The sequence below is a fragment of the Neodothiora populina genome (assembly GCF_041146345.1).
Source record: "Neodothiora populina strain CPC 39397 chromosome Unknown canker_contig_12, whole genome shotgun sequence".
NCBI lineage: Eukaryota > Fungi > Ascomycota > Dothideomycetes > Dothideales > Dothioraceae > Neodothiora > Neodothiora populina.
The window spans coordinates 754,169-768,285 of NW_027191404.1; the positions used below are offsets into that span (position 1 = coordinate 754,169).

Genomic DNA, 14,117 nt, shown 5'->3' on the forward strand with positions numbered 1-14,117 from the left:
TGCATTCTCAAATGGTCTATACCCGTTCTTGCTTCTCACAAATACTGTATCCTAATGCACTTACAATTTTCACCACATTCGTACCTTTCTCGATGGTTGCATATTTTAAAGCATCAGTTACTAATACAGATACCACCTTTGATTTTCCAAGCTGTTGCCCAGAGTGTTTTCAATTTTGCATGCGCGTCGAGGAAAGTCACTCGTTATCTATGACTTGGTAGCGAAAGGTTACATACAAAAGATTCAGCTTCAACACTCCAGCAGTAAAGGCAATGTAAACTTTGTTTTGTTCTCCAGTTGACCAACCCCGATGCCGGACTCTTTTGTTTTCTAGTTTATTGAGTCGTGACCACGCTGATCCATCACTTGTGAATTTCCCCAAGATGAAGTAGTAATAGTAGCCATCCCACCTTGTCGCCAACCCCACTCTTGTATAGTATCATCAATATGGAGCGCGGGGTATATCAATCCGATACGACATATGTTTATAAAGTATGTATATAACAATTCTCGAGCTTCCAAACATTGACGCTGCTCTTCCCACTTAGAACGACATCTACATCTCGTACACAGGAATCTGGAGTAGGACAGTCATGGTATACATGGACGGCGAAGACTTGCTGCTCTGCCCGGTGTGTGGCACGCAATACGATGTGCCGGCCGATGAGCCTCTGAATAATTGTCACATTTGCGATGTATGTACTTTATTTCTTTTGTTCTAACGAATTTCCTTTTCTTGTCCTTTGGCGTTGCTTTTCCCCCCTTTGCTGTCTGTCCGTGTACAAGAAAAGAAAGAAAGAAAGAATGAGAGCCGAGCAAGAGGAACACATCAACATTTGTCCCGCGATCTTGTTTACACATCCCCCACCATGGCACCCTCTTGTTCCTTGAAAAGATGGAAAGGGGAATAGAAACAGAAGAACTCCATTTCCACTCCCCACAGACCACCCCAGCACCACCTTCTTCTGCCAAACCTAACCTCTCGCGCAGGACCCAAGACAATACGTGCCTCCGACGGGCCAGAAATGGACAAGTCTAGGGGCTGAAAGAGGCAAGCATGAGAACAAATGGGTGGCAATGGAGGGGGAGGAGCGGATTACTTCTATTACTGCTGAGCCGAAGGTGAGTTTCTTTCTTTTCTCCTTCCTTCTTCGCCTACTTCTTTGGTTCCATCTGTCTCCCGGGTGGTGGTGGTTCTGTCTGTCTTCAACTGGCGGTATGAACATATACGCCAAAGGGGAGACAGCCACTACTTCCGGAAGATAAAGCCAGTGTATGAATTGAACAGGCATGCTGACATGTACTTCAACAGCTGGGCATTGGTCAGCGGGCACTATTGATCGAAACACAACACGGCAATGTGTTATGGGACTGCATTGCATATCTCAGCGACGAACTCGTCGAGTTTGTGAGTTCTTCCTATGTTCTCCCCTCCTCCTATCCTTCCTCTCCTTCCTCTCCTCTCCTCTAAACCAATTACTAACAAACTTACTCATCCGCAGATCAACTCAAAAGGCGGCCTCTGCGCAATCGTCATCTCGCACCCACACTTCTACACAACGCACCTAACGTGGTCATCCGTCTTCTCCTGTCCCGTGTACATCCACTCCGCGGACCGCGAATGGCTGAGCCGCAAAGACTCCAAGAACACCAGAAGATACATCTCCGACGCGACGCACGAGATCCTCCCAGGCGTCACCGCGATCCAATGCGGGGGCCATTTCCCAGGCAGTATGGTTCTGCACTGGGAGAAGCATTTGTTTATCGCCGATACGTTCATAAATGTTCCCGTGAGTCTTTTTCCCCTTCCTCTATCGCGCTCTGAGACGAGGGGGGGCTATATATACCCAATCCACGACGAAAGCTAATAGAGACAACAAAAAAAAAGGCTGCCTTGACGCCCCCTAAGCCGCACGAAGGCATGAACTCGTACGCCTTCATGTGGAGCATCCCGAACATGATCCCGTTACCTCCGCACACGATATCGAGGATCTGGGCTGCGGTCAGGCCGTTTGAGTTTGAGGCTACGCATGGCTTGTTCGTCGGGTTTGATATTGCTGCCAAGGATGTCAAGGGGAGGGTACTGGAGAGCATGAAGATCCAGACGCGGATGCAGGGGTTTGAAGAGGCGGATATACTCGACGAGGTTTGGTCGTGAGTTTCGCCTTTGCGTTCTCTTTTTCTCCTGCTACTTCTGGGGGACAGATCAATGCTGGAAAGAAGAGAATGTGGCTCTTTTGGTGGATCTCTGGTAGGACTCAACGCGAGGCGAGGGTCGATGACAGGGGAGACATACGACGACTTTTGACGATGGACTCGCTGATCACGTTCTCGGACATCCTCGTTGACTTGTGTCGTCGAGTATACACAAAGGTCCAATGCAAATGGTCATAGCGCTAGCTGGACGAACAGAAAAGAATGAGAGAAATGACTCGACAATAGCAGTATATACGTATGCTTTGCTCTGGCTCATGCAACAACGACACAAAATGGAAAACAACGCTCCTGTATCCTAGCGCGCTATGTCTTTCCCCGCCCGCAGGATCCCGATGAATAAAAAACAATGATGCTAGCGACAATAAAGGAAAAAACAGAAAGATTCATGCTGAGTGCGTGTTATTTTTATATTCCCGCCACCAGAAGCCGAGGTTTTGACCTGACAGAAGCACAGGGAGCCGTCCCTTTGTTTCTTTGTCTGTCCCTCACTAATATGTTGTAGATGCAATATGTATAGAAAACGGTAGTGTCAATCAGAGTGTGACATAGGATGTAGAAAGAAGCAGCGGTAAATGAAAATCATAGTTGACTTGCTGGGTATCTTGAAGTTGCGTGATGCAAGTCCGCTGTGGAGTTGTAGTGTGTGGCGTTTTCCGTGTGAAAAGCGGAAAGACGCTTAATGAAAAGATCCGCTGCGAACATGTCGCTTGCTGCAGAAATGTGTTGTGAAGATAGGGTTGTGAGGACCACTAAGCCAGGCCTCGGTGACAAGTGCACCGCCAATACAGGAACCCTGGGGTCTAGACAGAGGTGATACGTCCAGCATTGTTCCTTTTGGGGTTGCGGAGAACCATGACCGACTGCAGTTCTCGAATCATATTGGTGCTGCTGTCGCGCTTGGATCTGATCTCTACTTGTTTCAGACGTTCTTCTTGCATCTTAGAGATGCGCTCTTCTCGCGTCAAGGTGCTGTGAGGTCTCTGGCGAGGTAACGAAATGCCCTCGAAGACTTCTTCGTCAGAAGCTGACAAGCTCGATCGGTTTGACTTGGTCTCGCCCATTAAGGCTCGCAAAGCTTCCTCCGGTCCACCTTCCTCGACAGCAGTGAGGCCGCCAAGGCTAGAGGCTGGAGATCGGAGGCCTCCCGAGGCAAGTGAGATGCGTCTCTCTTGCTTGTCGATGTTGTTGGCCAGAGATGCTTTGCCGGTCTCCCAGGCCTGCATCAGCATTTTGAGATCAGCACCGATGGACTCGTATTGTGACATGAGATTGGGCCCGAGATCAGTGAGGTCCTCGGAACCTTGGATGGCTTTGTTAGACTCCTCACGCAGCAAGGCCATCTTGGCCTGTAGTGAGCGGATACCCGAGGACACGTTGGTAATGTTGCGAACCTGAGCGCGTAGGCGGTCGTTTGTAGGTCGGGGACTGAGCTTGGGGGTAGCCGGCATGGTGAATTCTGCAGGCTTGTGGTTAGCAAAGACAAGTCGCAGGCTAGAGCCATGGCAGAAGATGCATCTTACGTTCTGTCTCGCGCAACAAGTCATTCAGCTTCTGAGCCCATTTCGCAGACACGGTAGCGAGCGATCTCATAATGTCAATGGCCGCCCACCATCTCGCAAAGTCCGGCTTTCCACCATCAGCACCCAGCGACATCAACGAGCACAGCACCGTCCGTCTCAGAGTGGTGTATTGGTATCCGACGATGCGCAGGCTCTTTAATGATTCGCCATCAGTCACTTCTTGCGCGTCGCCCAATTCTGGATTGGTTGCCTCCTGAATTGCATGGTGTGGAATGTCGTAGACGTCGAGCAATCTATCGAGGTCTTCTTCATTCAGCAAAGTGGCGAGTGAAGTGTGAGCATCCCTGAAAGCAGGGAGTACGGCGGCGTAGGCGTTGGCAAGGCATCTGCGCAGCCTGGCGCATTTCCGGTCGCCTTTGGCGTCTTCGAAGCGGGAGATTGGCGGGAGGGGAGTACTCCTGGCGCACAAGTCAGCTCACAATATTTTCGGTTTAGGTGGTGTGCCTGCTACGCACAATCTATAGCCTTTAGACACAAGCTCTACCTCCTGGATAAGGGATAGCGCAGCAGACGATGTCATCTCCAGACCTCTGACGTTGGTTGTGAGATCAGAGATGGACGTGACAGCCTGGCACCTTAGACTCTTGAGTGACTGTCGACGAATATAGGCGTAGAGCACGAGGGCGGCAACACAGAGACATGCTGACGTCGACAAGATCCTCGTCCTGTTTGCGCGAGCGCTGTGGGTGTATTTGATCAAGAGCACGATGGCCAGTGCGGCACCGATGGTGATGAGCACACCGGTGAGGTTGAGCGAATTCAGGTCAGACTCGAGCGGTATTGAATTCGACTGTTGTGGCGGGAAGTCTGTCGTGAGTAGTGATCCGAGGTCTGGGTATTCGTCAAGCAGCTGCGAGGCGACGATGGTGTATCGAAAATGCTCGAGGAACTGTTCATTCTCCGCTCTGCCGATGCGAGAGTTGACGGCTTTCTGTTGTCTGCGTGTCAGTGCATGCTTCGCAATAGTCCTTCAGGACTAAGCATACCGACCACGCTGCATGCGCCTTGGACAGGGTTCCCTGTTCCGGCAGTCGTAGCTGCAGCGACTGTCTCAACCTCTTGAACTTGCGAATGCGAGGCTCCGACACGTGGCGCGGGGCGAAAGATGGCGAGTCGGGACCTGACAACGACGACGATGGCGTCGACGGCGAGCGGTCGTGACCTGTCATGTAATCGAAGGAATCATCCGCCGTTCCCTCGCCTGATACTATAAGCATTGGAATGGGAGGAGGCGCGGCGGCGTAGGACATTTGGGAGGCGTACCTTCGAGGAAGGCAGCCAGAGGAGTCTCCTCTGATACTATGCTCTCCATTCACTTTGTCACTCGCACGAGCATTACACAACAAGCTGTGGTTTTTGTGCTTGCAAAGGAGTGTCGTGCTGCTTGCGCTGCTTGTGCTGTTGTTTGTCCGTGGGCGAGTGAAAGGTCGCGATGACAATATCACTCTGTTCTTTTCCCCTTTGTCGTATACACGCTTGGAAGCTCCGGTGCTCCTTGTTCGGCCTGGATCGGGTCCACAATAAGGCGAAAGATTGGCAGCGCTGTCGATCGTCTGGGGGGGGGGGGGCAGATCAGATCAAAGGCGATTCGTAGGGTAAATGTACAGTAGTGTGGGCTAAGCTATCATAAACACGTATAGACAGAGACTACTGCACCTCAGTTGAGTTGTGATTGATTGTCAACAGTCGAGCGTCATAGCCGTTGGAAGATTAAAGCAATGGAACGTGGAGAGCGGAGATACTCCCTTGTCTTTATTGTTATTTTGGTCAAAGGGGCACTCGTCCGAGGGTCGCAGGGTTACAGGATTACAAGGGCTACAGGGATTACACTTGACTTACTCCAAGTGCTTGAGGGAATAGAGTGATATCGGGGTTCAGATACTGGTACGTCAATTAGACACGCCGCTCCGCCTGACGCACGGTTTGACCAAAGGTCACACCACGTGCATCTTTACTTCCAGTGTTCCATCATCTCGCCTCGCCCACCTGCGCACGCTTGTTCCGTTTTATTATAGACTCAAGACACGGTCCAGGCGAATCTCCGTCTGTTCTTCCAAGCCTTGACCGTGTGTCCGTCCGTGTCTCTGTAGTTACCCTACCCTGTTTCCCTCTTCCGTGGACACTTATCATGTCTCTGTCCTCTCTGTGCGTACCGCAGCATACATGGTCAGTACGAGGATGGGAATACATTGCTTTCTTTAGCATGCATGTATAACGACATGGTCATGTGGATCAAAATATGAAGATCACCCGTCCGTAGCGGAAGTCTTCCGGTTATAGACATTACCTTATGTTAGCCCACTAAGCTAGAAGACACGGAAGCTTCAGAGTAGTCCTCCACTGTGCAGTGCATATGTTCTTTCTATATTGCCTTACAGGCCGGCCGACCTATAAGAATAATGACGGTGTACGTAAAACTGCATCGAATGAGGATGATGTATAGCACAACTCGCATACTCACAGCAACAGCATGACAACAACCACAAATACAAGTCCAGCACGGCAGGCGACCTGACTCTACAAAGATCTCTCGGACGTGCTACATCTCCTTTAGCCTCTTGCAGTGCATCCACCGTAGCGAAATCAAACTTCTTACGTCTTTTCATGTGACCGACTTCGGCATGTATATCTTCTGACCGAGTCTTGTCACAAGTCCACAGAGCAGAGTCCAACGACGAACATGACAAAGGGCAAAACCAATAAGATATCGTGATACTAAACACATCAGATGAACAGGCCCGTTACCTTTACCGGTCAAAGTTCTTGAGCTTAGGCATGAATCCAAGACCACCGCCGCTGGTCCCGTCCACTCCCTCAGGGCTCTGTTCTTGAATGCCTCCAGCACTACGATCCTTGACATGCTTCCTCAGAAGAGAAAGGATCTCCGAGTTCTTCCATCTCTGGGGTACGGGACGATAGGCGGGCTTGAAGGTTCCAATGGTCTGGGCCCACTCGCCTTGTCCAGGCTCTCTTGCACGCATGTCAACATTATTCGGAGCTTTGCCTTGCGCCGTAATAGTGGCCAGATCAGGACCGGCTCCTTCCGCATACTCTTGCGAAGTTGGTGTTGGCTCTTGAGTGACCCAGTAATAAATGTCCCAGTCGTTCTCGTCGAGGAAGATGTCGTACTGCTGTAATTGCTTCATGGTCATGAGGCCCAGATTCTCATCGGCGAAAGTGGACAGGAGGAGGTCGCTCTCTAGCGTCCCCCGTTTCCTGCTTTGGTCTATAGAAGGAAAACTTTGTCAGCAGGAAGACTACAAAGACGCCACCATCGAGATTGTCAACGAACATAATAGCCTGGCTCGCATGGTATTGAGATCTTCACCCGTCCTCCTGATAGGCTCAACACGGAAAGAACCACCCTCGATTTCACCTACTTTGAGATCCGAGTTCACACCAGACTCGGGTGCGCCCTTCTGCGTACCGCCTGTCATACGCTCCGTGTTCTCTGGCACCGAATCTTTGGGGGTGAACTCTGGGTCAACGCTGGTGATCATCTCGGGTGGAACAGCATCCTTGCCGACACTGGGCATCTCATTGGCGATGGTCGAGTTTGTGTTGGTCATATGAGGGTTCAATGGCTTCTCCGTCTGCTTCTTGCGATGGATATCGACATTCTCATGTTGACGGTCTTTTGCGTCGACGAAGCGACTTGCCGAGGAGCTGAACGGTCGTACAACTCTTGGTGCTGCACGAGCAGACCTGATGATGAATCTAGCGGCAGACATTGTGTGATCAGTATGGGTAGTTGGCAATGTCAAAGGTCAGGATCTGAGTGGACGATAATACATCTTCCCTCCATTGGAGCTCGCTCCAAGGTGACAAACGTGAAATATCGTCGACGTCATTGGTCACGTGCATTGGTCCATTACTGCACCTCGTCACAATTCCAGATTCATCGAGTCAATGTTGTTTCTACTGATAAGCATAATTCTCGGTATTGTGAGATCTATTGTGCGGTAGTTATGTCTCTCGATGCATTTTCAAGTATGAGGGGTGGACCACTTTAGCAATGTCGATGGTTCTCACTCATCAATTCTGTGGCTGCGCTAGATGCTTGTGTATACGACAACCAACAGCGAACCACTGAGTCTTTAGTGTGGAAGGATCCAATCAGCATACGAGTTACTGCTCAATCATAGCAATTAGATCAGTAAGAAGCTTGCGTACAACCAAGAAGCCAATGGTCAAAAGGGTTCATGATTATATTCTGGCTGGAAGATCATTCAGGGGGAATATTGGCCAGGGTGACCTAGACCGCGACACGACTTGTCCATACCAGCAAATGTGCACGCTTTCAAATGGCTTCAGCAGTTGGTCACACTAGAACTAGCCAGACCTGTACTACCCGATGGAAAGGCTATGCTGTTGCTTAGCTTGTTCAACACTGGAGATCAGGTGAGGGAGTTAAGGCAGAGTGCTTTGTTAGATGAGGCAGGTACCTAGTGTGGTCCAGTTGCAACTCGCTTAGGATCTTGTATGAAACCCGACCAGACAAGTCGTACCTTCCAAGATTGTGAGACAGCCTCTGTTTGTCTGGCAGTTTCTTCCCTACCTTACCTCTCAAGGTCGAAAGTAAGTCTGTCTCATCACTGCCCGTTCACCTCATTCTTCACCTCGGTCCTGTGCAAGTCCTCTTATTTCTTCCATCTCACCTATCTGCACTATCAAGCCGTCAGACTATCATACAATAGTCAAGATGTCAGACTCTCAGAGCCTCTCAGTTCCCACAGGCACGGGTCGTCCTATTAACTCTCGCTCCAACTCAGCCAACAGCATGCAGCGCCCCGTAGAGCGCGTTGAAGTCGCTCAAGATCTTGTAGCGCAACGCCGCATGCGAGCCGACTCTTCGCAGTCGGTCAATAACAGCGGAGTGGCAGACGTGACCGAGGAGGGCAGACCGAACAAGATCACACTTCCTGCCCGTCAAGCAGCAAGCTCGAGTGACCTGCGCTCTGGTCTGTCTAGCCCAGTCATCCCTGATGGTGCTGTTCAGTAAGTCGCTAGTGATGACGATCTTTCAGAAACAGACGAGTCTAAACTCACAAAGGAAACTCATCTCTTCCATTCATGCCGACAATCAGGAGGCGAAGACGCCTCTTCTGGAGGATCTGCCACAGACAACCTTCTTTGTCGGCCCTTTCAAGAAGCCATTCAAAGCACACAATTACCTTCTCATCAAAAAGGTGCCGCTCTTCAGGAAGCTCTTGTCATCTTATGTTGCACCAAAGCAGGAGCAATTGACCTTTGAGACTCTCGATGAATTTGCCGCTGCTATATTCATTCGTTGGCTGTATGGCGGGAAGCTCCATGGTCCCACAGATTTCCACTCGATGCACCATTATCTCGCTCTCTATGTTCTTGGGTTCACGTGGGACGTCGAGGATCTGTGCAACGGCGGTAAGCAATCGAAATCATAAGCAAAACAATTGTCTGATACATGCCAGTGATGGATCTGGTCCGTGCCTACTACCGCCACGAGAGTATGACTGCCCCTGCATTCAGACTCGAGTACATCTACACGATGACCCAGCTGCCGAACGCTATGCGAAACTTCCTCACCCAGACAGCCGCCTTCCGCGTGCTTTACGAGAGCCCATTGGCTCCCGGCGTCTACCTCAGCCCATCGATCAAAGGAGTCATAAGCAAGAGTCCAGACCTTGCCGTGGATTTTGCCGAAGCGTTGGTCAAGCTAAGCAGGAACGACATCAATGATCCTCGCAGAGGCGATAACTGCAAATGGCACGAGCACTCGGACGGCAAACTCTGTCTGCCAATGTCTTCGGAGCCCTACGAATAATAAGGCCTTGAGTAGCCCAGTGCCAAGTCAGTAGGATGGTGTCAACCCCTGAGCTGCAGCTCTCGGGTGGAAACGTGAAGATTGAGCATAGGAGAAAGGGAGGAGAGTCGTTAAGCCATCATCCTCTTGACGTGGAGTCGATAGATACATTTTATCAGCTGTTGAGAGTCTACACCTGCTATAGCCCTACGTGCGCACACAAAAAGACGTACGTCTCAAATCAAGTGCTTTGATCTGCAACGGACTGTTAGAAATCATATCTGAAAGTCTGATGACCACCTGGTATACGTACCTGAAGTAAGCGCGGAGGTAGACGATTTGCCATGCGCCGAGACCAGCGAGCATTCCCATTGTTCCTAAAGCAAACCACTTGACACGCTCGTTGGTGCTCTCGTTGGTGTCTCTGAGCTTCTGCTCTCTGGCCCGAAGGTAGTCCATCTCCGACACGACCTCTCCAACCAGCTCCTCGACCCTGCGCAACTCGGCCTCGACGGGCTTCAGCTTCTCGCCGGCCTGGATGGCAGACCAATCCTTTGCGTCGGCTCCGATGTCAATGTCGAGCTCGACGTGGCGAGTGGGGTTCATGACGGCTTGGGCTACAGAAAAGGAGGAAGAAGTCAGCGACTGCCCAATTGTTTTTGTTCTTATTCTCAATCTCCAGATTTATTGTTTTGTCGCAACAAAGACAGCGGGAAGAGAGTAGCCTCGATGAGAGCAAGGACAGGACATACTAGAAGTAAGTATGTTCTCGAAGCAGACGTCGAAGGCAGCGTCGGCGTGCGAGGTGAATGCATATCTGTTCTCCCCGGCCACATCTCTAGGCCGGCCATAGTCGTTGCCGACGGCATCTTTGATCTGTAATGAGGCGCAGGCATTAGCCACTATTACTGTCCCTGGGTTTGGAAATCGCAAATATCGATGAAGGAGCGATAGGGGTCTAATGGAACTGCGCAGTGGAACCGATCGCATCTTTTCGCCCACTTAAAGCCAGCGTATCGCATGGAACATCGACAAAACAACCAAGCCAATCGACGAAGCAAGCAAGACGACAAAGAGCAGAATGTACATACGTGAAGATTGAGCATCTGCCCATCGCCTCTGTTTCCACTGACAGTAGCAGTGACCACAACGAGCTGGTCCTTGGCCACAAAGTTGCGGATACATCGCTCCTTTCCCGCAGCTTTGTTGCCCGGGTAGGCTTGGATGTCGAACTTGAGCGCCCACGAGAGCGGCAGCAGCGCGAGGAGGAGCAGACGCATGAGGTTATATGTCGATGATCTCGACTCCATTGCGCGCGGGTAAGCGGTGATGTGGTGGTGTCGACGATGTTGACGGCGACAAGAACACAAAACTAATATAAAATTGGATACTGCTACTCTCTTACTCCCAAGATCTAAACAATCAACCCTGAAGCTTTGGCGTCGCGTGTCCTTACCCCCCTCGCCCACTTTGCGGAGTGTTTGCTCGCACACTCTTGGCGCTTTTCACTGTTTGCTTACGGAGACCTCGGGAGGTAGACACAAGACATTGATCCTTGATAGACTCGACAAGAACGATACCAATTGTCTACTATATACCTCAGCATCTTGCAATCTTACAGAAGTCAAGCCTTCAGTCGGGACATCAATCACAGTCGTCGTCGCAGGGGGCAAAAGCATGGTACGATGCGATAGTCTCGTAGGTGTCATGTAACTTCGTGTACCGGGCTAGAAGCATATCTAGGTATCTAGTCTGGATGCTTTTGCACGAGTGTTATAGCCTTAATCGATACTCTCGCACTTCGTTGGTCATCAGAATGAATGTTACATCCTTTCCATTCCCATTCCGTCCGCGCTGCTCATTCGTGATTCAATGCTAGCCTGGTTTAAGGAAGGGTCCTCCAACTGCGCCCTCAAATTGATGGGCAGCAGCTGAAACTGTCTGCGACAACTGTGGCATTTGCTTCGAATTCTGCCCTCTCAGGGCTACATCTCCTTTCTAGGTGGATGAAGCGCGCTGGACAGCTCCGAAGCGGGTATTGCCCTGGTCGAAGATGGCGTAGATTGATTTCAATACAACATCGCCGTAGATGTCAAAGTCCATGCTACCACGACTCTGGATCCCGCCGTACACCATACCGTTACCTGCATCGGCGAAGGCAAGGTCCTCCTTGTTGATCGTGAACTGGTTGTTGCCAATAGCCACCGTCACAACTGGGAGGTCGCTAGCGCTGGTGCTGGACGGGAAGACATAGCCTTGTTGAGTATCATCATACTTGGATCCAGGAATAGCGTCGTAGATCTGTTTGAGGAAATTGTCGTCCACCTGCAGGAGGTTAGCATTGTCGAAATACTATAGGAGTGATAGGCTCAGAGTTCGTCTTACCAGGCAGAGAGTGGTGCCGGTGTCCATGATCGAGGTGTTGCCACTACGATCAACAGTGCTTCCACCAACTGTGGCAGAAGTCGAGCTCACACTCCAGAAGCCCTGAGAGTTGTCTACATCTGCCCACTATACAATTTGTCAGTAAAACATGTCGCTTCAGTCTATCCCAAATTGTATTGACCTTGATGTCGCTGTTTCCGCTCAGTCCGGCCGCGGTCAAGAGGTCCTGGTCGATGAAGCCGAAGGTGTAGAAGCTCTCCTCACCACTATCCTTGTAGCCGGAAAGGCAAGCAGTGAACAGCTCGGATTCCTTTGGAATATCGTCTTGGCTGATCATGTTCTCAACGGGTGTCTTGACGGGTTCAGGCTGTACGGTGTTGATGCTGCCCCAAGCCAGACCGAGCAGTCCATCACCAGGTCCAGAGGTGAATTGAGAGGACATCTGGTCCGCAATCTCAATTCCTTGGTTCTTGATGACGAGTCCACCAATGTTGACGGTGTCGAAACCGACCGTACCAGACGCGGATGATGAGTCACCATAGGAGATCTGCCAGGTAGAGCCGGAGCTCGCCTTCCATGTAGAGCTCTTTGATGGATCAAAGATCGAGTGTCCGGCCTTCTTGCCTCGAGACTGGATGCTTTCGCTGAGCTTTGACGACCAAACCCATAGATCAGAGGAGCCGGTATCGAAGTCAAGAGTCAATGTCTGCACTGGAGTACCAAGTCCGACCTGGCAGAGATACTCGGAATCATTCTGCTGATCCTCGGCTGGGACTTGTCCGGTCTGCCCACTTGATGGATCCTTCTTCAGCAACACTTGATGCTTGACGTGTGCCTTGCCTCCAACAGCAGTGGCGAACTTGTTCATGAGGACAGGCTTGCCCGTCTGATGGACCACGTTCTGGCAGAAGTAAGGGCCATTGAGCGTGGGAGCGAAGTTATCTGCTTTGATTAGTATCTACTGTACAATCGGCATGCAATTTCATACATTTCTTGAGAAGAGACACGTATGACTTCGTGCCATTTCGAACGTAGTTGGGGTTGTGAATGAGCTTAACGCGAGTCAACTTCTGGCTGACCATGATGGCGGATGAGGGTAAATATAGGTCTCTTTGGAAGTTTTTCGAAAGGATTGATGTGTATGAGGTAGTCAATTGGATGAATAGCAGTAGAAGGGTTGCAAAGGAGGATTGTAAATCTATCCACAGGAGTAGCTATCCAGCCTGTCTTATACACGAGGAAGGACCGCGGCACATGTCAAGAGTAAACACAGAAGGTGCAACGTAACGTCATATGATAAAGCACAGTTACGCCATTATCAGCTGCGCGCGAACATGCTGCCTACCTACCTTACCTGCTAGAGGTCATCTGCCGTATGATCGCCCATTAGAGCGTGGCTTATCGCTCTCCCAAAGCCCACTATAGTCACACTATATTGATGGACCTGCATAGATCAGGGCAGAGAGGAGAGGAGGGTCCAAGGACTCAGGGGATCGAGCGACGAAACGAGACTTGGAGGAGCTAGAACCGTGGCACATGCACGTATTCTCTGCTTGCTATGGCTGCTGCAAGAATCAAGCATCTGGCAGAGCCGTTACGAGAAGCGCATGATACAGTACAAGCTCTAATACACGAGAAAAATAAGGCGCTGCACCTGTACCTTGCCCAGAAAACTAAGGCGAGGTCAGAAAGCTTGTCAAAAGCGAGCGACCGGTGAGCTTGCTGCTGAGGTACGGCGCAGTACTGCTGTGAACGCATGGACTGGTCTCCTCCGCATTCCTGGGAACGCCCCTGCACGGCCCGTGGCGGCCGAATTGTAAATCCCTCCGCTAACTTTATCTGTAGAGAGAGTGCTTGAATGTCCACACTGATCGGCTCGTTCGTGTCCAGGTGGGTACGTCACTGTTCATCTGTTCAAAGCAGCCTTCAGTGCCTATTCTTGTTTGGGTGATATCTTTGACGTGTGCTCTACTATAGATCACGCATCGAACTCGAAAACCTGCTAAGTGACTTCCCCGGGAGATAGCTCATGACACGTCACAGATAAGGATACTCGAATCAGAGCGATCCGCACGCGCCCGGGGAGAAGAACATCGATAGCTTTTCCAATATTGATTCGCCTCTAGCAAGTTTCAATGCTGGCTCTCTGCTGC

General features: G+C 50.7%; 6 protein-coding genes across 7 annotated transcripts; 2 read left to right on the top strand and 4 right to left on the bottom strand.

Annotated features, from left to right (window-relative positions):
• Nucleotides 1–602: 602 nt before the first annotated feature.
• Nucleotides 603–2,158, top strand: AAFC00_000959 (uncharacterized protein; the record flags this gene model as incomplete). Its single annotated transcript, XM_069340081.1, has 5 exons — nucleotides 603–695; nucleotides 991–1,122; nucleotides 1,313–1,408; nucleotides 1,503–1,790; nucleotides 1,889–2,158. 5 exons carry the CDS (start codon nucleotides 603–605, stop codon nucleotides 2,156–2,158), a joined length of 879 nt encoding a protein of 292 aa, XP_069203549.1.
• An 859-nt stretch (nucleotides 2,159–3,017) lies between these two features.
• On the bottom strand, nucleotides 3,018–5,109 carry AAFC00_000960 (uncharacterized protein; the record flags this gene model as incomplete). 2 transcript variants are annotated; one of them, XM_069340084.1, is made up of 5 exons in its annotated part: nucleotides 3,018–3,673; nucleotides 3,738–4,195; nucleotides 4,253–4,728; nucleotides 4,784–4,998; nucleotides 5,061–5,109. In XM_069340084.1, the coding sequence occupies 5 exons, from the start codon at nucleotides 5,107–5,109 to the stop codon at nucleotides 3,018–3,020; spliced, it is 1,854 nt and encodes a 617-aa protein (XP_069203551.1). The 2 variants fall into 2 exon arrangements, with proteins under 2 accessions (XP_069203551.1, XP_069203550.1); XM_069340083.1 differs by having other exon boundaries at nucleotides 4,784–5,004.
• Nucleotides 5,110–6,544: 1,435 nt separating this feature from the next.
• On the bottom strand, nucleotides 6,545–7,528 carry AAFC00_000961 (uncharacterized protein; the record flags this gene model as incomplete). Its single annotated transcript, XM_069340085.1, has 2 exons — nucleotides 6,545–7,023; nucleotides 7,090–7,528. The coding sequence occupies 2 exons, from the start codon at nucleotides 7,526–7,528 to the stop codon at nucleotides 6,545–6,547; spliced, it is 918 nt and encodes a 305-aa protein (XP_069203552.1).
• Nucleotides 7,529–8,499: 971 nt separating this feature from the next.
• Nucleotides 8,500–9,600, top strand: AAFC00_000962 (uncharacterized protein; the record flags this gene model as incomplete). Its single annotated transcript, XM_069340086.1, has 3 exons — nucleotides 8,500–8,795; nucleotides 8,851–9,200; nucleotides 9,248–9,600. The coding sequence occupies 3 exons, from the start codon at nucleotides 8,500–8,502 to the stop codon at nucleotides 9,598–9,600; spliced, it is 999 nt and encodes a 332-aa protein (XP_069203553.1).
• Nucleotides 9,601–9,815: 215 nt separating this feature from the next.
• Nucleotides 9,816–10,889, bottom strand: AAFC00_000963 (uncharacterized protein; the record flags this gene model as incomplete). Its single annotated transcript, XM_069340087.1, has 4 exons — nucleotides 9,816–9,834; nucleotides 9,893–10,196; nucleotides 10,332–10,455; nucleotides 10,671–10,889. The coding sequence occupies 4 exons, from the start codon at nucleotides 10,887–10,889 to the stop codon at nucleotides 9,816–9,818; spliced, it is 666 nt and encodes a 221-aa protein (XP_069203554.1).
• A 688-nt stretch (nucleotides 10,890–11,577) lies between these two features.
• On the bottom strand, nucleotides 11,578–13,046 carry AAFC00_000964 (uncharacterized protein; the record flags this gene model as incomplete). Its single annotated transcript, XM_069340088.1, has 4 exons — nucleotides 11,578–11,904; nucleotides 11,965–12,090; nucleotides 12,146–12,906; nucleotides 12,953–13,046. The coding sequence occupies 4 exons, from the start codon at nucleotides 13,044–13,046 to the stop codon at nucleotides 11,578–11,580; spliced, it is 1,308 nt and encodes a 435-aa protein (XP_069203555.1).
• Between the last annotated feature and the right edge of the window lie 1,071 nt (nucleotides 13,047–14,117).